We start from the raw sequence: 26,561 nt of genomic DNA on the forward strand, positions 1-26,561 counted from the left end.
TCAGAAACCATATATAATCTTCTGCAACATAAAAATGACAATTCAGATTTAAGGCTACCATTTGATTTTGCGACTCGTAGAGTCCATACATTATTTTTACGAAAGAAACCAAGAACAAACGTGACACAGAGACATATAGGACAAAATAATCACACCTTATATACAAAAACATGTCTTTGACGATAATTATAGTACTAACTGCCTATGCTGGATCAAAAGACACAAAAATTGCTTATAATTTTTTTTTTTCATTTAAATCTCACCTTTTCAAGTCGTAGCGCTGCGTCCGAGCGCTCTTCAAAAACGTACCATACCGAATCGCATCCACGCCAGAGGAGCATGCGAACGCTCCCAAAGTATGCCGGACTATACCATACCACACCAAAGGACTGGTGGACCACTTCGCGATGTGCTCCAACCGTACCATGGCATACCATGCCATGCCAGAGAGTGCTCAAACGAAAAGTGGTCCAAAGTACGGTACGTACCAGCTGACGACATGAGAAAAATGCGTGGACGTCATAATGCAAAGAGTTGATTCTCTTTGGTAGGGACACCTATATGTAACATAGGCGCATGAGATGAATGTGTTGGTTGCTAAAAAAACGTGTGACCCGTCCACTCGAGTCCAAAAGTAATTCATGAGCCACGCTATCTTTACAGAGCCCTCAAACGTTCCCAATCTGGCATGGTACGGGACGGTATGGTATGCTTCTCGTTTGGTTCAGTTCGCCTTTGAGCGCTCAAACGCAGCCTTAATCAAGTAAATTTCAAAGTCAAGGCTAGGATTTGTTTATCAAATTATCTTTGTTCCATTTCGGCAACCTCAAAACTTTTCGCGGAACAAACCACTCCACTGAGAATACAAATTCAAGATGAGAACACATTCACATGCCCCTCACAAATGATGTTAACCTCCTCGAAACACGACTGCAGTGATGGCTGCCCCCTGCAGCAGGACTGGCCTACTCCCCTCGCTCAGTTTTACCCCGCTGATGACTCAAACGTAAAGACAAATCATAGCTCCGCTAAAAACGACTCATAATGATGGAGAGAAAGTAGGAGGAGGGAGAGAAGAACTGGCAAGAAGAAAAGAAGGAATAATGGAAGAAGAAAGAGTAGGCATAGAGAAGATAAGGAAAAAAAAGACAGACAGAGAGAGAGAGAGAGAGAAATTAAATGCCAATAAGGAGCTCTATTCTTGCACTTACATGAAGCCTCTTCCACACTCAGCTCTAGAGGGCGATCTTTATCAACCTACTCTTCCTTTTTAACACACCACAATAGCTAGGCACAAAGAGACAGAGAAAAAAAAATTGACATTTTGAAGTGCCGCCACCCAGCATCATTCTCTCTGTGCAGTGACCATATATATCTCTTCGTTCATTTGGCTGAGTCCTCCCAGTTTCACATCCATTGCAGGCCACTGCAGAAGTCAGTACCCTCTCCTCAATAACAAATTTGCCCTGAGTTTAGACTAAAATTACAGCAAAACACAATCCCCCCCCCCCCCCAAAAAAAATAAATAAATAAATAAATAAAATAAAATAAAACTTAGTCTCCAATGAAGAAAACAGAAGAAAAATAGCAGCATTTCTGATATCAGCTACTATCATGTCACCTTCCTGTTTTATTTCAAATTTCTTTTTGCGCGCGAAAACGCGCTGACTGGCCCAAATAAACTGATGAAATGTTGATACAAAGTTTGTATTCTTTAAATGTATTTTGCATGGCTTCAAAGATCATCTTTCCTTAAAACGTACCCCAAAACAAAAACAAAACCAAAGACGGCACCACACTGCTATTTTAATCATGCAATCCTTCATTCACAGTATAATAGCAAAAGAGTGAAAGTTTAGGACACTGAATAGAGTATTTGCTGACAGAGATATCAAAAATGGGTGGTAGACAATGTACCTCTGTTTGAGGTAAGTGAGAGTTGTGAGGTGAGGAAACTGGCACAAAGAATGGGGGAGGGGAGCCCTATACTAGGTTTCCTGTTATCTGTCAAGCTAGTTTTGTTTTTCAAACAGACAATAGACTCCTATCTTGGACAGTCAACTTGTGTCTGCTACCTACTCTAACATGGGATTGTTCCAGGAGCGAATAACTATGAAAGTGTATGACGAAATGAAACTACGACCTGATAGTTACTTTAGCTAGAATGCTCATAACAAATAACAAGCAACCGCAATAAAGGAACTTCCTGGAACATATTTGCACCATAAGAGGTACAGTTTCAGTGATCAAGGCACACACATAAAGAATAAATATCATATTCTCCTCCCATAAACTACACACTCCATAAAAATCTTCTCTTTACATTTTATTTATTTATCTAGTTTGTTTTTGTTTTTTGCTGCTTTCAAGTGGTTACACAGGTTGATAAACATTTCATAAGCATGCTGTCAGCCTACCAGTCACACTTGTCAGACACCTTGTAGAATTTTTAGTGTCTGAGCAAAAGCATAACAAGGACATAGCAATTATCACATTCCATTTAAAAAGATTTAACTTTTTTTTTCCTGATGACAAGGACAGGTTTGATTGACAAGATTGCACAAGTTTTCACTTCTTTTTATTTTCTCTCTCTCTTCAAAAAGATTCCTATGATAATGGGGAGGGGGTTTGGCATTCAACATGAAAGTGTCAGCACTGGATTGTTATGTTCTTGATATTTCCCAGGAAAACTCAATGACTGTAACACTACTTGAGGAGATTGTATCTATATTCATGGCATAAATTTGTGACAAATAAACTTCTTTCATAACAATGAGAAATAACAAGAATGGAATTATCTCATATATCAGACCCCAAGAGAATTGAACAATAGAGAAATATGCCTGAACAAGGAGAAAATGGGACACTGTATGCTTTCAATGTAAGTCATGTAATGGAATAACACAGGACATAATGATGACTAATATACCACAGTCAATCAAAAAAACCTTGCACGATGCAAACAATATTATGTAGGCGTATTCCCTCTAGGTAATGACAGATCTTCTTCATCTTAAGACCATTAAAGAGCAGAGATTCATCACCCCACCCAACATCAATGCTACCTCTACAACCAGTGATCATACCTGGACAAGATATAATTAGTCTCAAAGGTTAGAGAGTTTAAGCAGTAGAGAAGGACAAACAATTAGAGAGGGAGAGAGATAAGTGGCAGATATGGAGGAATAGAGAGAGAGGTCATCAACGTGTTGTCATGACAACAAGACAATTTGTTCTTTCCTTTGCTAGCATGTCCTCTGTTAGAAAGTCTTGCTCTTCAGGAGCCTTCACTGACAAAATCTCAATTAACATCGAGGACGGACGTGAATGGCATGTCACTCTCAACTCCTGTGACAAGACCCTCCGAAAGCTCCTTGAGCGTAGCTGGAATTACTCGGGGGGCATCAAATAAACCAGGACAAAGCTAAGTCAAAACCTGAATGCATCCTGATTGCTCCAACACCCTCGAGGAGGGGTAGGCATGGCAACCGCCATCCCGGGCGAGCTGCTGCTGATGCCTTGCCACACATCAGAAAATCAACTCCAATTGATGATGCCACTACCACAGGGAGCACTGCATTCTTGTTAAATCTAATTCTGTCCGAAGATGGAAAATACGACCATAAATCTCTATTGTTACTTTCACAGCAGAAGTGATGCCACCTCAATACTTTTGTATGACAGTTACAAACTATATTTGGTTCAGTCAATTCTAGGAAAAATTTCCATGTACCGGCACCTAGAGTCATTCAAAAGGAACAAAAAAAAAAACCAAACAAACAACAGATGAAGTGAGATCGAGTTTATACTGGAGACTATTTCTCTACATCACCACGTCTGAACCTCCCAGATCCATTTCTGATATTGTTCACTGCACATACTGGCTTATGTCTCGTTTCTGAGAGCAGGAGTCTTGTGCGTGTTTACACCACATGAATGACAATTGATCAGTGACTTTGCACCCTTATTAGCATAATGTTCTTACATAATCTCAATCTATTACCACAGATGGTTTATAAGACGAGACTTCAGCACATGGCCACAGGACACAGTGGTACACATAGAATAATTGATGCTGCCTTACACGTACGATGCAGTCGCTGAGAGGCATTACACTCTGTCTTCCGCTCACACATACAGACACAGAGACAGTTACTATGGCAACGAGAGGCTGCTCCCTACAAGGGCATCCTTCCCTGTGCCACAATAGCCACAATTTGTCCTAAACTTACTTAATGTGAGCATCACAAGCCCTCTCTGCTGACTGCACTACAAAAGATGCATCGAAGAAAAAGAAATACAATTAAATTCAACTAAGTAACAATGATAATAAAATTGCTCTCTAGGAAAAAGTTAGAGATGTATTCTGACTTTCACGGAGGAAAGATGGAGGGGGGAGGAGAGCAAAAGTGGGGAGGGGAGGGGATGCAGGGGAAAGGAGGTTTCATCACAAGTCTGTGGTGATGACGCGGCCCAGTGATAGGTTGACCGAACCCGAGGAGGAGTGACGGGACTCTCCCTGGACGAGCATCCCACTCCCCGGACGGTCATTCTCCACCTCGGTCAGCGACGACAGGCTGTCCTTGATGCTCGGCGAGAGGCCGTGAGTGGAGCTGGTGCTACTGGAGAGATCGTTGCGCAGTTTGCCCTCAGAGGTGCCGGTTCCACCACCACCACTGGCGGGCGGGGCAGAGGCGGAGTCCACGTTGGAGATGGAGCTAGTTTCCGGCTCGCTGTCAGCGATGACGGCGCTCAGCTCCGAGTTGAGCGAGTCGTTGATGCTGACAGAGTCGGCGCACGAGTACGACGGAGCCTCCGATATGCAGTCGCTTATCTTGACGCTGCTACGCTTCCCGCCGCGGGACCGCCCTTTGCTCTTCGACTTCCGCATGGCACTGGCTGTCGTGGTGGTGGGGCCACTGGACTCCGCCCCTTTTTCGGCCAGGCTGGGAACATTGGCACTTGTTTTCAGTTCCCACACGTCGCCTGTGCAACCCTTGTCACTGTAATTCTCGGCGAGGCCGGGCACTTGGCGGATGGAGGTTGCACAAGAACGGGAAGAGCCACTGGGGCCCGCTATGCTGTGCTCAGTACTGTTGCTACTCCCGCTGTTGTGGCGAGAGCTTGGGTAGGAGGTACGCTCAATGTCCACATGAACTTCAAGCGGGTTGCTGCTGTGTGGAACACCTTTCCTGAAACTGGTACTTTGGTAATCTGATCCATCAGGGAGGAGTAAAAACAGACAAACAAAGCAAGGCAGCTGTCAGTTAAATCAACCACAGATAAGCATCTTTGACAGCAAAAAGAAATCTGGTGAAACAATTTTGTATCTTTGCAAATCAAGACATGCTAGAAAGAGTATTCACCTTCATCTTATACCATCAGCATCTTCAAAAAAAGTTACTTCCCTAGGTCAATCGCAGATTTCTATTTCTAATATGCATAAGGACAAGGAAAGCATAAACTCAAATATAATCCTTCCTCTGTTTTGAGGCATAGACTGGATGTGACAACAGTCCTGAAGAGAAGACTTATAACCTGTAATTAAGACTTTGATAGTAACCGATATCTTTTAGGATAAAAAGGTTGCAAAAGATCACACGACACTTTACCTTTGTCATCCCTGTTTGAGCTTGCGTTGTAGGTGTCAAAGGTCGCTTCACTGCTTATGCTCAGTCTCTTCCCAACAACTTCAGCGTGGACATCCATCCTGAAAAAGAAAGAGAAAAAAATCACACGAGTTTGGAAACAGGGTTTCATTAGAGGGATGGTATAGTTTTTGGTTGAGATGGCGGGGGGGGGGGGGGGGGGGGGTTGAGATTGTAACTTTTTGTGAGATAATCAGAAACCACTTATGAAATATGAAAGGGCATACAATTCTAAGAGGACTTCAAAGTTTATTCGATAAAAGAGCAGTCTTAAAATGGCTTAGGTATCCAAAAAGAAAGTAAAACAAAGTGGTCTCAATAAAAGGCGAGTCCTACTATTTATTAGGACCTCTTTGTTTTTGGATATCTCAGCCATTTCAAAACCGATTTTCATCAAATAAACTTCGAATTACTCTTAGAATTGTATGCTCATTCATATGTCATACTAAGAGGTTTGTCATTACCTCACAAAAAGTTGGAAACCTGAATCCCCATCTCAACCAAAACTATGCCATCCATTTAACCCTATCTGTGTCGGGACTTTGGACAGTGCGAATTACGCTGGGGGTTTTCTTTGCCAATCAGGACAGAAAGCACACAAAGGGTTTCAAATAAGCAAAAGGGATACTGGCTGTAATTGATCCTAGTGGCACATCACAACAGATGCCCATTCATTTTTTTTGCCCAACAGAGTGAGTAAGAGTTGCCAGGGGCGAGAAGGTAAGTGGGTTTGTAGGGAATGTACACCAATGATATGCCATTTTGGAGCTTTATTTACAGCTCTACTGTATAGCAAAGAGTCTGATTTCTCACATAAACCATATAAGCATAAATGGTAATCCTTGGATCAATCAACTCTACAGTTTTGTGGCTTACATCGCAGGCAATATGTGTGCCGATTTTTGCAACAATTGCGTGGTGGACAACTGAGATCTGGAAGGAGAGGGGGGGGGGGGGGGGCCTGGATGGCCTTCCCCCGGCTCTATCATCTAACTAAGTAGCCCGGCCTAGTTAGGGTTAAAAAATCAATTTAACTTATATGTAATCATAAATACTACCACGCCTGTCTCCAGATTAATCATCATCAACAGATAATTTTTAAACTGTCATCTAACCAACACTACCAGTATTATCACTATCATCTATCAATAATCTCATCGACAATATCAGCATCACATTCTTCCCGATCGTTAACATCATCATTTGACATGAACCATTGTCTTAATTGTCAATACAATATTCAAAATACAATACTCTTTCTCATCATCACAACATCATGACAACATTACTTTTAATAACTGATATCATCACCATCAATTTTCTTTTCAATACCAACATTACCATCCCCATAATTGTCATAATCATCCACATCATCATCATCATCACAACCATTATCATCATCATTATTGTAATCATTGTCATCATCACCAACATCATCAATATTCCTCTCCATCATCACCATTACCAACATCATCATGAGTTATCTCAATAATCGTCATCATTATCCACAACATCATCACCACAACCATTATCATCACAAATATCAATATCACAATCATTTCCAACAAATCATCACCATCGCCATCATTATCATTATCCTAATCATCATCAACATCTATGTTGGCATCATCCAATATTCCTTTCCATCATCATCATCATCATAACCAATATCATCATGAGATATCTACTGCAATCATTGTCTTCATTATCCACATCATCACCACAACCATCATCACCATCACCATTGTCATCATCATTATCATTATCATCATCAACATCTATGTCATCATCATCCTCATCATCAATGTCATCCTCATCATTATCATCTTCACTGTTATCATCATCAACATCATGATCATGATCATCATGATCATGATCATGATCATGATCATCATCATCATCATCATCACTATCATCACCATCACCACAACATCATCATCATCATCAACATCATCAATGTGTCATCACTGTTCCCCTTCCCTCCGCTCACCTGTGCTGGCTGAGGATGAGAGGCCCCACCCCTCCACTCCCGGACAGGCTTCCGGTGAGGCTCGCCCCGGCGATGGCCCGGGTGCTGGCGCTGTCGCTGACCGTGTCGTCAGTGATGACTCCCGCGACCTCCAGGTGGCTGGTGCTCTCCCGATTCAGCACGCTGGCTTCTCCTATGCTGGCGTTGGCCGCCATGCTGTTTACCTCCGGGTTGTTCTCTGCCAGTTACAATCACATGCACACAGACAGACGGACAGACAAACAAACACACCAATAGACAAAGACAGACAAACACACAGAAACAAAGACAGACAGAAAAGAGAGATGGAAATTACAATGTTCATCGGAGTCTATTGACAGGAAAGAATCCTATAGCTTTGCAGATGTTTCCAAAATTATGAGTCCCTTGGCTATTATTATATGACAGCTATTGACATTCTTGCTGTATTACTAGCGAACTTTGAAGATGCAGCGCAAACACTAAGACGACACTAAGCAGGTAAAAAATGGTGTTCTATACATGTGCGAGACAGTTGTTTCCATTGTTGAACCCGGGAGGCTGCGTCATCTTAGCTTTCGTGCTGCAGATCTAAAGCTCGCTATTATCACAGCAAAGATCACTACTCTTGATCAATCTCCCCCCCCCCCCCAAAAAAAAAAGAATGAGTTGACGATTCTCATATGTGAAAAAACACTCCCCGCTGAATGTTAGTGAGATGTGAGGGCTGATAATTCCATCCGCTGCTTCTTCTATGTGGAAGGCTGGTTTGTTAATCTCAGTGAAATAGTGCACATGTAAAAGATGATGTCTTTAACTGTAATAATGCAGCAAGTTTCCACAAGAGATTTTGGTTGGGGACAAAAATTCCATACACATGACTTCACTCTGCAAATGAATGTTTTGTTTGTGTTTTTAGTATGATCATTATCATTATTATCACCATCATCATCACTATCATCATCACCATCATCATCATCATCATCATCATCACTATCATCACTATCATGATCACCATCATCATCATCATCATCATCATCACCATCATCATCATCACATCATCATCACTATCATCATCATCATCATCATCATCATCATCATCATCACAATCACCATCACTATCATCATCATCGCTATCATCATCATCACCATGATCACTATCACCATCACCAGTACATCTACCACTGTAACATGAAGTCAGCTGGATGGCTTTGCACAGGGAAAGCACTGTATGATTCACCTTCATGTCGTCACTTTTGCATTTTAATACTTCACTCTCTCTCTTTCTCAATCATCTAAAGTAGCTGGGTCCATTGAGTGATTAGGGCAATGCTGAATGTAAATCATGATTACTATGCCCACTATGAGAGATAGAGAGTGGGGGGGGGGGCGGGGATAAATTTAGCACTCCACATAATGTGCCATCAATGGGTAAGGAGTAAAATCTAGATGCATCACTGGCCTGTGGTGTTCAATAGATCAACGCTCTTGCAGATACAACTGCAAAACACACCACCAACATCGTGTGCCGTGACAGTTGCCTACGGCAAGGGTAGGGTTAAGAGACGGCAGTGGTGAATACCTGATCTGTTATCCGAGACCCCACCTCCTACGTCATTCTCCTCATCCAGCTCGATGCGGACGCCCCCGCTGTTGCTCGTGGTAACGCCGCATCCCCCGCTGCGGCAGAGTGACACCGGCACCACCCCGTAGACGTAGGCCAGCATGATAGGCACACCGATTCCTGGGATTGGATGGTGCAAGGGGGAGGGGGATATGGGCAAGGGGAGGGAGTTGGGGAGGGGGGGGGGGGGAGGGGGAAGAGGGGGTGGGGTGAGGATGGAGTAAGAAAAAAAAAGGTGATTGTGAGAGGAAAGGAACACACACAAGATGTCAGAGGCAAGGTCTTGTGTTGGCCAAAATCAGTAAAACATTATTCATGTGTCACTAGTCAATGCCATTATAGCAAGGATCTTCTTTACTGGGAGCGTGAGATGCAGGGTAACTGTAAGTGCAATTTCACAATGCTCTGAAACCCTGATAATTTGAATCAGTCAGTACACATATGTTTGCATGCATACTTACATGCTGAGTGCCCACTGTAAAATAGCATCTCAAACCCATTAAAGGGTTTGGGGGAAAACCCCGTAAAATTCAGTTTTCTTAGCTCACAAGCTACTGAAAGGAGATGCCAAATAAAGCAAATGAAGACAAGAATTGACACAAACATCCTCCTCTGCGGTATATTCCTCCGTACACTTCAAACTTGCTTTCTGGTGAATGTTGACGAGGGTAGGCATGTGTAAGACATGGACTCTTACCTCTCTTCAGATAACATACAATGTACTGCGTCGGCCCACCATTTTAATTGTATCTCAAACGCAAGCTGATCTTCAAAATCCTGTTTATTGGCTTGGGATTGACAGAATATCTCTCTGTTCTCAATGTTCACATGGATGTGTTTGAGTTGAATTTGTGAACTTTTGTATGTACCACATCAATATTGCAAAATTTGTCATGTCCCCAATATTGCTCAAGCTCATTATATTCAAAGATCAGTGTGCCATAGAAACAAAAGCTGATGAACCTCAGTATTACAGTGACAAAAATTCTGCACACAAAAGTAACATGACAATGGCAATTAACCATGGCAAGTAACAATGTGGCATTCCTGTAAATTGCCTACAATATAAATCTAAAAGAAAAAGTGATACTTGTGACATAAATTTCATCAAATTGAACAAGAATACTCTCAATTGAATTACCAATAAGAAAAACACCCCCCCCCAAAAAAAAAAGGCATTTCAAACAATGAGATCCCCCACCATTGTGTTTAACAATACAAAAAAGTGATATATACAAGATTGGCTACTTACCAACTGTGAGGGCAGCAATCACAGGAGAAACGAGTATCGAGAGCGACACGCTGCCGGCGATGGCCAGATTTCGTCGATGGCGAGGCATGCTGGCATACTTGGCATGGACCTGAATGGCCGAAAGAGAACAGGGAATGCATTGTTAGCCACAACATTTGCCCAACCTTCCACAGCTGCTGCAACTCTTCAACAAACACATCTTCAGGTGTCCCAGAAGTTTCCACGATGCAGTAATTCAACACTACGCAAGTTCTTAGTATTCACTATTGAGCATGCCTGCATGAATGTTGGCTTTTGTTTTGCTTAATAGACAAGGAATATAACGACGAATGAACACATGATGAAATAGGAAAACAGTCAAAGGAAATGTTCATTTTTCATTGCATGGTTTGCATAACGACTGATTGCTACTTGATCTGTTTCTATGTTTGGTGCCTATATCAGGGCAATTACCCCCTCCCCCTCCCCAAATGATTAAGTATACTATGCAAAGGGGGGGGGGGGGGAAATACCCTATGAAGGACATCACCCCTGCTGTCCGAGGACTTGAACATGAGACCTCAAGATTCGCAATCTCTGGTGTTACCCACTGATGAGATATTGTGCCATTTACTTAAACCGTTGAGGACGGACTGATTTTGCTACAATATGCATAATTTCCCATCTGAAGACACTTGCCCAAGTATACTCGGGACTCGTCCTCAAAGGGTTAAATATCAAAGCAGTTAGCAATCTTAATGGGGGGGGGGGGGAGAGGGGTGTCAATCAAGGTAAACATCAGAATAGAATGCATCCAAATTTAATTTTGCCTATTCCCTTCTGCATCTGTGCTCCCGATTTCTTGGATTCTTGTGGGCACATGATGAGTGTGAGGTTCAGTCCATCTCACAGTACATGCATTTTATGATTTACAACTTTGCAATGACATTGTGACACTTTCTACATTATTTCAAGCTGAGAGGCCAACAGCGAATATGACAAGATCGTAAACAATGTGCAATGATTTTGTTTTCCCTATCACATTTCACAGAAAACAAGAGTAGGAGTATGCTGCCTAATGGAAGTTGCACATAATAAACAGCTCCATACCCACTAGGCGTTTTCACATCAGCCCGATGTTTCGAAATAGCGCGCTATTTTCTGACTTGGGAAATTAACGCGATCACGAAATAGCGCGCCATTTGATAATGTGAACACAAATTAGCGCGCTAATTGTATCGCTCTGATCGAGAAAATTTCTCGAGTCCAACTCGGGAATTTTCTGAAATAGCGGGATAACATATCGAACTAGCGCGCTATTTGATAATGTGAAATCACCTCAAGAAATTAGCGCGATGCATCCCATCATGCCTAGCGTGTGTGACCCGAAAACGTGCGCTCTACTGGTATACCTGACACTGTTTGCGCATGTTCAGCTGTCAAATTAGCTTGAAAAAAATTCGGGCTAATTCTCTTCGGGCTGATGTGAATAGGAAATGAAATAGCGCGCTAATTTGCGATCGCGAAAAATATCTCGAGCTTGGGTTTTTATCAGGCTGATGTGAAAACGCCTATTAATGGCTAAAAACATGTCTGAACTTGACACTGAATTGGGTGTTGAATGGAGACAAGACACAAAATTAGGTTATGATGTAAGGGTACTCAAGACAGGGCATGGTCAAATATCATCTTTGTTTAATATTTTGTTTTTGTTTTGTTTTCCTTCCTTTGATTAGAGGAAATCCTCTCAGTTTGAAAATAGACAGAATGCTGTGCTGAAATGTTACTCCACATAGATTTACCCTGAATGCATTGTAAGAATATGCTTTTCTTGGCCCCATCCCCCTCTTTTTTCTTTTTTTAAAAGTGTGAATAGGGTCAGGGAAAAGGGAAATTTTCATGTTTCACTTCAACAGACTCACATTGACTTCTATGTCTCTACACATTCTGTTTAAAGGGAATGCAAACCCAAAGAGCAATGTGGAATGAGTGAAAGCAGCAACATTAGTAGAACACATCAGTGAAAGTTTGAGGAAAATCGGACAATCAATGCAAAAGTTATGAATGTTTAAAGTTTTGGTGTTGACTAACCACTTTCAGAAAGCAGGGGGAATAATTGCTACCCTTAACATATGTCAGTATCAAGTTGATGGAATTTGTAATTTTCATGAAAAATGAATTTTTGTGGAATTTTCTTTACATTTTCTTTATATTGTTTACTTGCACCAATTACTCATGTTTCATGCTTGAACAAACAAAACAAACAAACCCCAAAACTGCACAACAGTACAAAATTTACCCTTAATAACCACAGAGTACAATAGTCCTAATAGCCAGTACTATTTGTTTTCTATTGAATTTCACCATATCTATTTTGGTATCTTTGGCGAGACAGAGTGATAGGGTATGGGATTGATGGGATGGTCTATTCTTTTTCGCTATTAACCCACAGAGGACAGTTTTATTTTGCTTCAACACTCATTTCCCATACACACGTGCCCGAGTATACTCGGGACTCGTCTTCAACGGGTAAAGCCAGTCGGACTAGTCCAGATTATCAAAGAACTTCATATCCAAATGCTAACTGAAAGGGGAAAAAAAAAGATCAAGGAAGGGGGGGGGGGGGGGAGATACCAGCACATTGACTGAAGGTAATGTTTCTAGTAGTCACTGATCTCTGCTATTTAATGTCTCACTAAAATACAAAATTGAAGGACTGCACAACAGCAGCACTTCATACGGTCATTATGATGTAACTTCACCCTGAATGTGCTTTAGGCTATTGCTTTGTTCTGCTGCCGCACAAAAATAGCTTCATCTACTACGCACTCAGCACCTCAGCAGGACAGAGGGCAGATACCCGTAGTCCAAACCCACATAGTCCCACTATATTCGAAACAGTGTTGGCTAATCAGTGGGTTTGGGAGGATATCCATTCAACAGACACGAGCAGGAGCAACATCATTAGGGGAATCACGTACAGGTCGTAAATCATCACAAAAAAATGATGCACGCCCCATAGAGGCCAGTTTATGCGACAAGGACAAATCAATATCGTGGCAATCATCCTGCACGTTTATCAACACTATTTATGACACTAATTATGATGCCAGGAAGTATACACGTGTCCATGCATGTTCGGGGGTTGTCCAATATTTGCTGCATCATGGGGATGGGGTGGGGCAATTATGGTCAACCCAAAATACAGCTGCTGGGAAAAATATTATCTCACCTACAACCTACAAATTCTAAGAATTATAGTTTATTTCAATGTCTGTTTTCTTTTTTTGTTTGTATCAAGAAAAATACCTGTGAAAGTTATTATACCAAATTTTCACTTTACTTCAAATTACATTACGGGATATTATACAATAGAGCCACTGAGGAAGAAAATGTTATACTGATACTAGTACAGTTCTGGTTGAGGTGAGGATTTAGCTTTTATTCGAAATGTTTTGCAAGATATGTAGAAACCACTCTATGAGATGTCAAAGAGCATGCAATTCTAAGGGGTATCAAAAGTTTATTTGATGAAAATCAGTTATGAAATGGCTGAGATATTAAAAAACAAGGTGAAACAAAGAGATCCTAATAAAAGGCGTGGCCTGTAGCCTTTCATTATCATTACTTTTTTGGATACCAGTATCTCAGCCATTTGAAAAACCAAATTTAATCAAATAAACATTGAATCCTTCTTAAAATTACATGCTCTTTCATATTTCATTGAGGTTTCTCATAATCTCACTTACGAATGTTCAAAACATGAATCCCCACCTCAGCCAGTACAGTACAATCCCTTTAAAGTTTTAACTCTGTAACAGGTGTCTATCTCTTTGGGAGAAAATGTTATTCCTTTTACTCCCAGTCTTGTCCACTTTTTCTCTTTACTTTCTGTTGTGCATTTTCTCTTGCTTCCTCTTCTTCCATTACTCATTCTTCTCTCGCTTTCTTACTTTCCATTCTGTTTACATATACCCCCTCTTTCTATTCTATTAAAGGGGAAGTCCGGACGATTATCAGCCGTTTCGTGTGTAAAGAACAATATTTCATGAACCTATCACCCTTTTCCCGACGAGAAAAGACCATCAGATACATTTACTATGATTTTTTTTTAAAATAAGGTAATTCTTCATGTTCGAATCCGTCGCGAGCTGCCCTTCGTACTATCTGTCCCAGGATGCATTGCACGTGACGTATCGGGCGCAGTTTCCTCAGCTGAGAGCACCGCGAGCGAAGCCCAGCTACGCATCGATCTCCCATTGCACTGCTGACTGCGGGCGGTATCTGCATGCCTGCATAGGTGTGCCTTGTCGGCGCTACTGCAGGAGACCGTACACCGATTTAGGAGTGCTGTTGCCAAACGCTGTATTCCTTTATTCAAATAATCTTCGTTATATATCTATATAAAATCTTCAAAGATTAATGTAGAATAGTTGCAATGCTATAACATTTTCGTTTAAATTGAAATATGTATGTATTATAATACTGCCGTACTTATTAGTGTCCACCCCATCACTTACAATGCATTAGCTGTTGTCAAGCTGTGCAGGCATACATTTACGTCTGCTGCTGCCAAGTGCTATCACAATCCGCGATCGTTTTTTCGACTTCTGAGTGTGAACAATCTGAAATCAGTCTGTCAATGTCAGAATTATTGCCTCTTTTGTTGTCCGAGACTGTTGAAAAGTGTGTCTGACGGTGATAAAATAAGACAGTATACATGTAACTTGAACCGAGGAAGAAACGCCAGCGCCAGCTTGGTACCGCCGCCGCGCCGCGCCGGTAACTACGACCAGCAGCCCAATACACACAGCGTAATCGGGCTGCGTGTTGTAGCATTCAGGATCATGTAAAGGTAGTATCGTGGATAGATATCAATTTAAAATCGAAATATTTCTTCAATTTGAAGACTTACTAGTAAAGTTGAAGTATTGACAACACCCTAACACTTGACACATCGGCATTTTTTTAATGAAGCAATAGATCATGCCGCGTGCATCCGCTGTGTGGTCAGAGACTGTTGAGCGGTACGCTACTACCGCTTGCTTGGCCCGTATCACCGTTGCTCAAGCAGGGCTCCCCCGAGCCAGCTGACGCTCCAAGCAAAAAGCAATGTGAGGATGAAACGTCACGCTGTCACGTGATCTTTCTCGCCGGCGTACAGAAATCGAACGGTTACGATTCAAAATTAGTGATGCTAAAAAATTGATTGTGGCGAGTTGGGAGGGTCTTTTTCAATGAAACTTAGTCATTATGGTCCTTTATTTATGTAGATTTTGGTTAATTTTTTTCAAAATCGTCCGGACTTCTCCTTTAATCTTCTCTGATTCCTTCATTCTCTCTTCTTTATCCATTTTTCTTCCCACATTCTTGCCATTTTGCATTCCAATCCCTTTTGACATTTTTTCTGACCTCTCATTCTATCCATCTCTCTTTATATACGTAATTCTCTCCCTCTCTCCACTCTCTTTTCATCTTTTTCCCCCAACATTCGGCCATTCTGCAGTCCATTCCCTTTGGAATTTTTACTGTCTATCTATCTATCGATCCATCCATCCATCTATCCATCTATCTACCTATCCATCTATCTACCTATCTATCTATCTATCTATCTATCTACCTATCTACCTATCTATCTATCTATTTATCTATCTATCCATCTATCTATCTATCTATCTACCTATCTATCTATCTATCTATCTATCTATCTTTCTATCTATCCATCCATCTATCTACCTATCCATCTAGCTACCTATCTATCTATCTATCTATCTTTCTATCTATCCATCCATCTATCTACCTATCCATCTAGCTACCTATCCATCTATCTATCTATCCATCTATCTTTCTATCTATCCATCTATCTATCTACCCATCTATCCATCCATACATACATATATCTATCTGTGCTCTATCTACCTGCCCCTCCTTCTACCTATTTATCCATCTATCTATCTACTCTCTTTTTTACATATATTTCCATATTGTTCCTTTCCACAAACAGTTCTTCCCATTCATCTTTTCTCCCATCTGTCTATCATACTTAACCTCATACCGATCTTTCATCACTTGACATTAGATGTGAGTATACAATGCACGCAGCTACAAAGGTATTCCTCCATATTCAAATGCAATTTTTCCACTCTAATGCACTATCAACTAACAATATTTATTGATTACCATTTCACATTTCTAAAACTCTTTTATGAACTGCATGCCGAACTGTTCATAACTGTACATTTTGAAACGCTATTAAATACACCATCGCATCATCTATGATTTTTACACTTACACACAAACACGCACACACACAAACACACACACACATACAACAAACAATTTGATTCAATTCAGATTCAGATTCAAATGCCCTTGGGGAGGTATCTACATTGTAACAGCTGTCTCCACCAAACACAATTACTCCTGTCAAAACAGAAAACGGGCAATGACGCACTTTCGATGATCAAAAATTGCCCGACACTCTGTTAACATGCAAGAAATTAAATGGCAGAGCGCCGGTCACTGTAGTGTCAAATGAAGACACAGACATTCTGTGCAGTGAGATGTACAGCCACAGGCAGCCTTTAGAAATAATTTTGATGCAACAGTATTAATATTGCCATATACTTTGCTTCAAACTCTCAGTGCTCCGCTTAACTCTATTATCATTACTAATGAACTTGTATGAATAAGGGTCTTACTTTTCCAGATTTTCAAAAACCATGAACTAAAAACAAAAACAATTTGAAGCAAAATGGGGGGGGGGGGGGGCACAATGTCTAATTCCAGCAAGAAAGTCACTGTGAACACAGATAGAAAAGATGACAGAAGAAGCCTTCTAGCACTGATGGGGAAATCAGCCAAATACTGGCAACCCACAAAGAGAGGCTGTCCTACTGTACATATATAGATCTAGTATATTACAAGCCCACTGGACACTTGTGGGTGCATTCATATCCTAATCATCAACTGTGGTATTCCATTCACAAATTCCCAAGGCATTTCTGGCCAAAAATTACGCCTCTCAGAGCCTGAGGTATGCACCACTGTGCATGCGCATATTGCCTACTGGATGAAGACAGAAATTGAGTCAGGTCCGATGATGAGAAATACACCGCTGTTCGATCAGTGGTATTCCGTGACACGACCCACACTCAAACCTTGCATGTGTACATTGTATTTAATGCAAAGTTCCTGACGACCACCCTAAACACCACGGTATATTTCACAGCGTATTTGCATTCACATTTGTACGAACTACCAAAAATGTATAGTGCACCTTATGTGTATGTCTGTTTGTCTGCCTGTATTTTTCTCTCTGTATTTTTCTTTCATCATCTTCAACTCCTACTCCACTTCTCAATACAATTTAAAAGAGCATATCTATGCACTCATGATGGCTTGCTCTTTTTTCAACTCTCATGATATAGGTTCCAACATGTGTACATGTATGCCAGGTTCAATTATATTTTTCTACCTCTTTCTCTCTCTACAATCTCTCCAAAATTTCCATCAACAATTTTATGATGACTGATATCTCTCTCCCTCTCTCTCTCTCATCCTATTTCTCCTTTTCTCCATCTCTTTGTACTCCCACCCCCTTTAAAATTCCACAAACATATTAAAGGAAGCAGATAAAGAGTGGCCCAGGGCTTGTATTGAATTATACATGACTCCTCAAAAAAGGTAATGTGTATTCAAGCTTATTTTTTTCCCCCTGTTTTATTTTTGACCAGAAAAACTAACTGACTGCTGTGAAAGACAGAAAGACGGGGAAAGAAAAAACAGCAGCTGCCTGCTTTGACAAATATTTTCCAATCGCTTGCTGAAATAGATTTCGATGACGTAAAACCTACCGGGGTAAAATGTCACATTCTCCCCGTGCATGTTTCAGTAGGGAATCCTCAACCATTTTTTTTTTTTTTTTTTTTTTTTTTTTTTTTTGGGGGGGGGGGGGGGGTGCTGGCTTCATGCCCTTGCAAAGTGACCATTCACTAGGAAAGACCATCACCCAATAAAACATCAACACTGATGACGTAAATCTGACACTAAATTTGGACTGGCGGTTATCGATACAGTTATTTGTTTTCCTCTTAGATTTGTCGCACTCTTTTTTTCCTTTTTCCATATTAGGAAGCGTAACTGTATTTGCTTTAGCTTTAGGGGGTTTTGAAAGGATACTCTGCTGTTGTTGTGGATGCAGTTTGTTTGTTTATTCAGCAGCATAATGACCTCCTGCAGATCAATGGTTTGGTTGTGCAAATAATGGAACAGAAAAAAAAATGACAGAAATTAAAGCAAAACTTTAAAAACAAAAGAAGGAAAAAGAGATTTAAAAAAAAATCCCATTCCACATCCTGCATTAGCCTAGCAAGTTCTGTAGAAACCATGTTTTTGTGGTTTGGCACTACATCTTTTAATCACAGTTTCAATTATTCATTGCAAGAACTTCCTAAAGTTGAATACAATACAAAATCTATTTTGCTCAAGTCCTTTGCTGTCATTTACACAAGTGTTTGTTTCAGTTGTAAAATTTCCGAAAGTCTCTACATTGCTGAATCTACAACTGATTCTTAAAATTCAACAAATGAAAAGGATTCTTTTGAAAAAGTACATCTTCTACTAAGATGGCAAAATTTGTCTCATTTTTTTTAAACAGAATTTTCACCTCCATAATGAATACTACCAATGCCTATAAAGCTTTCTCCAATACAGGGGTGTACAGTGGAATTCATGTTTGCCAATGATGACCGCAATGGTGATTTCTCTGGGTTACTTCCTCCTAGAACCAAATGGATGACCTTTGTCCTTATTTACAATCCTCTTTAGCTCGCTTCAATTCTTGAAATCACCTTCGGAAATAGCTTCCTTTGTCTCATTCTGAAATCTGAGGCCTGATTTCTCTTGATTCTGCATCTATACTGCACAAGTATGCCCATGTCGCAGTCATTTCATTGTGAAAAAGATGGTTCTCTTTAGTGTCCTTTGACATACATTCACTGAAAGATGGCCCTTCCCTTTTGCATTCCTTCCCAAATAGCACAGAACATGATATTCTACCAGAATGACAAGAAAATTGTAAATCTATAACATTTATGTGATATAAGAAGGTTGCTAGCCGTTAAAATTCAAATAATGCACCAAATGCTCACCGTAACGTATTCTGTGTACTAGGCACAGCTGCATACATTAATCCTCCTGTGGTTAAGTAATAATTATACTTATACTTCGAACAAAAGATATGCATATTAAAGCTGTCAGCTAGAAATGAAGAATTCACTAGCTTCTCTTACTTTGTTGTCGATAGCAAATAACAACACACCACTTACATGAACTACACGTGCAACTAAGTGCATCACACAGGTCTGTAAAACTAGACTAGTAGTTTAGATTTGTAATTTTTTCGTAGTACGAAAAAAATATTCAAATCTTAACGGTCAATTTACTAAACAAATAAAGACCCTCTCGAGTTCAAAATTTACAGGAGGTTTCCAAATAATATTTTCTTCAATACCTAAGTGTTCTCACCAATTTTTCAAAAACTTGCATGTAAAAGGGATTGGCTGTCTTTAAAGGGATTGTACAGTACTGGTTAAGGTGGGGATTCATGTTTTGAACATTCCTAAGTGAGATTGTGAGAAACCTCATATGAAATATGAAAGAGTATAGTTTAGGAAGGATTCAACATTTATTTGATGAAAATTGGTTTTCAAATGGCTGAGATATCAAAAGAAGTGATAGGCCCTACTAATAAAAGGCGACAGGCCACGCTTTTTATCAAAATCTCTTTATTTCACCTTGTTTTTGGATATTTCTGTCATTTCAAAACCAACTTTCATCAAATAAACTTCTGATACCCCTTAGAATGGCATGTTCTTTGACATCTCATTGAGTGGTTTCTGAATATATTGCAAAATGTTAAAAGCTAAATCCTCGCCTCAACCAGAACTGTACACACCCTTTAATATACAGCTTGTGTGAAATAAATCTCATAGCACTTTGTATCCAGTGGAAAAGGCACTCTAAAAATATCAACTACTATTATTATAAATCTTCAAGATTCCTTGATGCCTATCGTTGTTAGAAGTTATGGCACATCAGCAATCGGAAAATCACATTCAAGAGAGTTGATGGTAATCTACAGCTCTGAATATGAGATTAAAGGAATCGTTTACCATAGGGAGCAGTGATTTAGAAAATGCTCTGAGTTATCACATTTAATGCATAATTGTGTAGGTCAGTTGTATCACCAAAAATCCTACCAAATAAAAATTTCGCAGTCAGGCCTAAATACAAAGAGATATCACTTTTTGTTGTCAATAAACCATAAACTGCACTCAATTTATTGTACACACAATTTTATTATAACTATTGTTCACATTTTGTATATTTAAGATATTGATTATACTGATTAAAATTTTTATATTGGTTGTTTCTATCCCTAACTCACATTTTACAACTATTTTTAAGTACTAAAGCTAGGTTTTTGTTTCATCTGCAAATGATTAATAATGTCCTTAACAAGACAAGCACTTGGAGAGCACAGACCTCTGCTGCACACACATGCTGATGAAAATGGCCCTATGTCCCAATGATAGAAAATCCAGCTTCAAAATATTGAAGAAAAAAAAAATTCCTGGATCCAGACAGTGATTTGGATCACCATCGAAATTTAATCATCCATTCTTTGCGTCATTACCCACTTTTCCTGGAAAATTCATCCAAATCGGTGCATGAATTTTTAAAGATATTTTGCAAACAGACAAACACATCGACCCCAGGAGAAGCATAACCTCCACGACAGAGGTAATGAATACTTGATTACCACCTTCCTCAGAGAAATCTAAAAAGAAACAAACATGTATATCAGCTTACCTAAGAAATGACCTCGAATCACACGAGGGGGAAAATAAAAATGGTTTTATACATAGCCAGAAACAGATCAGAGCTTATTTTGGGACAAAGATTTGACACACTATGACTGAAGGATGATCACTTCATGATATAACATGATCTGCAAGCACCGTGAAGCCGTGTTCTATAACTGACCAATCACAAGACTGCGTCCAACAGTTACTTTTCGAGGCAAAACAAAAGAGAAAAAAAATATTAGCACTTTATCTGCAGCAGGAAAGGGAAAAAAATGTGGCTAAGGTGCTGCAACAGCCCGGCGAAATGAGTAAAAAACAAAACATTTAAGATTATGAGGAAATCAAGAGGATATAGGAAGTAATGTAAATTAACCAGTTCCATACTGAATTCTGAAATCCCCATAGACTTAATTAATACAAATACCTCCAGGTTCCCGTATGGAACGGGTTAAGCACGAGGATACAAATGAAACTAGCAGTGGCTCAATTTTGAGAACGCTTAGAGTGAGGAGAAGGAAGCAAAACTGACAGGATAGGCGGAAGTGAAAGCAATCATAAAAATGCTGATTACAAAAAGAAAGCTTACAAAGGAATCTAGTAGAGATTTCACTTTGCACAGCAGAGAAGTCAGAATTAAAGTGGGATGAGATGAATAGAGGAAATGAAGGAAAGATATCCAAAGATATTTGTCCCAACTTCACTGTGGGTGAGAGATGAGGAAGATGATGAAGGAAAAAGATGAAATGACGTGGATTGAGCAAAGGAGAAGATTGGGGGGGGGGGGGGGGACAGGAAGGGGACACGATACGGAACGTTGGGGGAAAGGAGAAAGAAAAAGACCAAAAAGAAAAATAGATGAAGTGAAAGAAGAGGTATTAATATAAGGGAGAGAGAGGGCAGGAGTATGGAGAGTAAGATGGAGACGATGATTAGTTGTGGGATACAAGCAAAACGGGGCGGAGGAGACAAATGTCCATACAAAAGGATGCTGGAGTGGAGATGAGAGATGATGATGATAGTGACACTTGTGGTTGCCATGGAAACCAGATATGACTGGTCAGATGGCGGGGGGGGGGGGGGGGGGGGGGGGTAGGGAGTGGAGGGGTGAGATACACAAGGTTTCCAATCTGTCATCTCACTCCTTGGTTGAAAGACACTGACAATCTCCACCTCCGCGTTCTCTTCCTCACCTTTCTGCCCACGTAGACAGGAATACCGATGATGATGGCAGGGACGGCTATTCCAGCTATCAAGGCGATGCCCACGGGTGCGCCTACCAGCGTGCCCAGCTGCCAGAGTATCTTCTTCTTGCGACTCCACGGCTTCTTTCCCCAGAAAGTACATCCAGAGGGACTGTGGGCAGAAAAAAAGAACAGCCATTATCTTTATTTTCTTTAAATTCTTTACTTTTTTTTGATCCTTCACATTTTTTACCCGCAAATTTTGTCTTTGTCAGCAATCAGTGTGGCATTGGATAGTGAAGTGGTAGAGAATCATATACTTTCATATATGCATGGACTCAAGGGGCTAGGATGAACGCTCTCTCACTTTACATGATCATATACAATGTAATGCATTTCTTTTGCACACAGTTGTAAAACTGAACCAATGAATGCAAATTCATAATTGCACACTTGGCATAGTGGTAGATACACTGTTTTCCCCTATGCAAAGACAGTGGACTATGACCTCTCATGCTCTTGTACAAAGAACTCCAATGTTTCACTTCTTCCCGCGATTCATAATCAAACAAATAACTACCAAAAAGTGAGCAATAATCATTTCTAAATGCCACATTTCTCATGTCCACCGGAATCATTCATAATTAGGACATTTATTCATAACAGCAAGAATAACCAAGTTGTCATGGCTAAAGGGAGTGGGTTTTTTTTTTCCTGCATGCTTAAACATCAAACTCATACAGAATACCTGAGGCAAAGAATACTGATTTTTTTTTTGCATGATAATAGCACCTTCAATCAAAAACAATGCGAAAATGAACAGATTTTTAAAAGTACATATTTTGCATCTCCCTCGAGTATTCTTCAATCTACCATTTTCTGTCATTCGTCTTTTGTACCAACACAAGTGTTTTTTTTTTTTTCTAGTCAATTCCCCTCTGCCCATACGCAGTTCCCCATCTCCAAACTTATACTGTATGTTTATCCTCCCCCCCCCCTTTCTTCAGTCTCATTCTTTCACCCAGCTTTCATATTTGCCTTGGTACTTCTGTCCAGGATCTTGGAATTTGTTTGTGGTTTGTGTTTGCCTTTATTCTTCGGAGAGGTTTCACACACCTTTTGGCCCAGCACATCTCCTTCTTCTAAGATAATCTCTTTTCTTGGAACTAAGCCAAGGTATTGCAATTCATGCCACAGTGCAGAGATTTCAATCCACACCTAGGCCATTGCGATGAAATTTCTTTTTCCCCATTTTTCTCTATGACTATGCCAACCCCCATAAGAACAGAAAACACAGAAGAGAGAAAAAAACAACAACAACCACACACCATGATCAAACAAAAGCAATTTCAAGGCATGCAGTGGTACAATTTTTGTGCAATGTCAAACTGATGCTGTGTTATTTCATTTCAGTCTTGCTGCCCATGTGTGTCTTTACCGACAAGCTGCCTTCAAAATCTTCATCAACTATCCACATGAGCCAGAGGGTGTCTGTGGTCAATGGGTTAAGCCATGAGGAATGCCGTAAACACTTCACATACTTGATCGGCAAATCAATGATTTGTTGTTGCGGTTGAACATTATCTGGCACACTAAACCTCTCATGCGTATTTTGTGTTTTGCGTGTCCCAGTTTGACACTTTTCTGACAGATTTTTATCTACTACGTTCCCTGCGAAGAAGACATAACTACATTTGTACGCAGATGAGAAAGCATTTCTGTAAAAGATGATGGCCGATAACATACATGATAGAATATATTCTTGATCATGTGAACTAGAAAACCTGAGTAGAACTCAACAGTTAAAAGATACAAGCTCTGACATCATGTGATTATGAAAAAAAAAAGGAAGCTATGCATTTGATATTTCCCATGATGATTTCATAAAACAATACACTCAAGCTTCCAATAACCTCATCATTTCTGGTTTGGGTTTCACTTCTAAAACTTGATGAAAAAGTTACCAGCTCTACTCAATGACAGTGATATTGGATACCAAGTACTCTTGTTGGTGTAAGTCACACTCTTGGACATTGCACACTGCTGCATAAGTGTAATGATCTACTTCAAGCTTGAACAGGAGTTGTGCTACTCAATACTACATTGAAGGCACCGCATCTAGCACAAAACACAAAACTGCCTCCTGAGTGCTTGGTTCGATGCATTTGCATGTGACATAATATATAAGAGTGGGAATATCTTTACAGCTCTAGAAAACTATGCCTTTTAGATTTTGAAACAAATCTCATTTTGGCCAGAAATATCCAGTTCAGGATGATGGTGCACTTCTTTTTTGGCCAAAATGACATATAGTGAAAGTACTGATACAATTAAGTATGAAACCAATGAACAACACAAGCAGGTACAGTGTAGTAGCATGCTTCAAGATTATTTTGATAAATTGGTTTACTTTTATCTCCACAGGTATCCCCCACATAGCCTTCAATTAAAACAATCTAATCAGCTTTGAAATCACTTGATTTCAAGTCACACCATTTCAAAAGCAATGAAGACATTAAAAATTTTATTTTGCAAATTGTGCCAAATGTTATCAACAAAAAAGTATACACTATTGTACCTGTAATATGATAGTTGATAAATGGTTCCTAAGAAATATTAAAAACATCATTCTAGCAATGAAATTGTTCTTTTGTCTACGGACTAGAGTCCATTGAGACTTTGCCTTTTGTACCTACACCATGAAAAAAAAAATATACGAAGTGAAAGAAAACAATCATAATGAACACAGAGTCGAGTGTGAAGCTATTCTGATACTGCTCGAAACCTAGCCAGTTACCTCTGATTTCTTGGATTTGTCCCAAAATAACCTTCTTCGTTTTGCATCCAAACCAGTTCAAACATGAGATAATAAGACCATTTATTTGCTTGTTTGGGATCAGCTTGTGTGTGATATATGTGTGTGTGTGTGTGTGTGTATGTGTGTTAGGGGGTTTGTCTGTGTGTGTGTGTGTGTGTGTGTGTGTGTGTGTGTGTGTGTGTGTTTGGGGGTTTGTCTGTGTGTGCACTGGAGGAAGGTTGAAACAGTAATCTATTCCCAAACTTCCCATGTTTCATCTCCATTCAATTCCATGCCCACGAATAATATGTATACCTAATGTTGTATCGTGTCGACTGCGTTCTTTTCCTTTCTATTCTTTTTTTTAATGATGTAGAGGATATGGTAAAGTCTTATAGTTTGTCTTTAGTGGACCTTAATGTTCGTACAATGTCCAGACGATCTAATCCTGCCTGTCAAGACTCTCCATGCCGTGAATGTTGTCCAGATGTTGCAACTGATTGACAAATTGCCCTACATCGACAAGTAAGATGTTGTCCAGAGAATTTTTGCAAAATTTCATCCCAGGCAACCTAAGAATAATTACTGTGACATTTATTTATTTATTTATTTATTTAGTCATATTTATACAGGGTGGCCCTATCAGTAGTCAACGCACTGTTCTCCCTAGAGGCCCTGTGTCACAAACTCATTCATAAAAGTCAAACGAAACAGACAAATAACACTACAGAAATATACAACAGAGATTACAGAAAATGGATCTAACAAGATCAACATAAATATCAGATATCAAATAACCCAGGTTATGAGGCGAAATGTTTCAAATAATTACAGCAAAAGGTAGCTTTTGAAGGAGAACTGCGTATAATTGCAGGAAGTGCATTCCAAAGCATAGCTCCAGAGAAAGAAAAAGCCCTTTTCCCACTCTCAGAGGTGACTCTAGGCAAAACAAGACCATGGGTGCCCGCCCTTCTTGTCCTGTACCGATGTGTACTACTGCATAGCGTGAAGCGATCAATCAAATAGGATGGAGCAGAACCATTAATTACATCATATAAGAGCTTAGCCCGATGGAACCGCCAACGTTCCTCCATGGGAATCCAGTGCAAAGTTTTGAACATTTGAGAGGAAGGTGTTAAAGGATTTGCTTTCAGTATTATCCTTGCCATTTGTTTATGTTGTTTGATCAGTATCGACCTGTTGCGCTGATTGCAATTCGTCC

At 40.1% G+C, this 26,561-nt stretch overlaps 1 protein-coding gene across 3 annotated transcripts in view; it reads right to left on the bottom strand.

The window, feature by feature from the left end:
- Positions 1–3,301: 3,301 nt before the first annotated feature.
- LOC139729116 (E3 ubiquitin-protein ligase RNF19A-like) overlaps positions 3,302–26,561 on the bottom strand; it is an 89,419-nt gene continuing 66,159 nt past the window's right edge. For all 3 annotated transcript variants that reach the window (XM_071640043.1, XM_071640044.1, XM_071640042.1), the window contains 6 exons: positions 22,552–22,714; positions 10,512–10,620; positions 9,218–9,379; positions 7,639–7,855; positions 5,613–5,710; positions 3,302–5,214 (listed from right to left, as the gene is read on the bottom strand). In XM_071640043.1, the coding sequence (XP_071496144.1) occupies positions 4,448–5,214; positions 5,613–5,710; positions 7,639–7,855; positions 9,218–9,379; positions 10,512–10,620; positions 22,552–22,714 (1,516 nt within the window). In that variant the 3' untranslated portion in view covers positions 3,302–4,447. The remainder of the gene's footprint in view (positions 5,215–5,612; positions 5,711–7,638; positions 7,856–9,217; positions 9,380–10,511; positions 10,621–22,551; positions 22,715–26,561) is intronic.

This window comes from Diadema antillarum, unplaced genomic scaffold, assembly GCF_040938485.1.
Source record: "Diadema antillarum isolate AM-2024a unplaced genomic scaffold, OU_Dant_1.0 seq00000217_RagTag, whole genome shotgun sequence".
Taxonomy (NCBI): Eukaryota; Metazoa; Echinodermata; class Echinoidea; order Diadematoida; family Diadematidae; genus Diadema; species Diadema antillarum.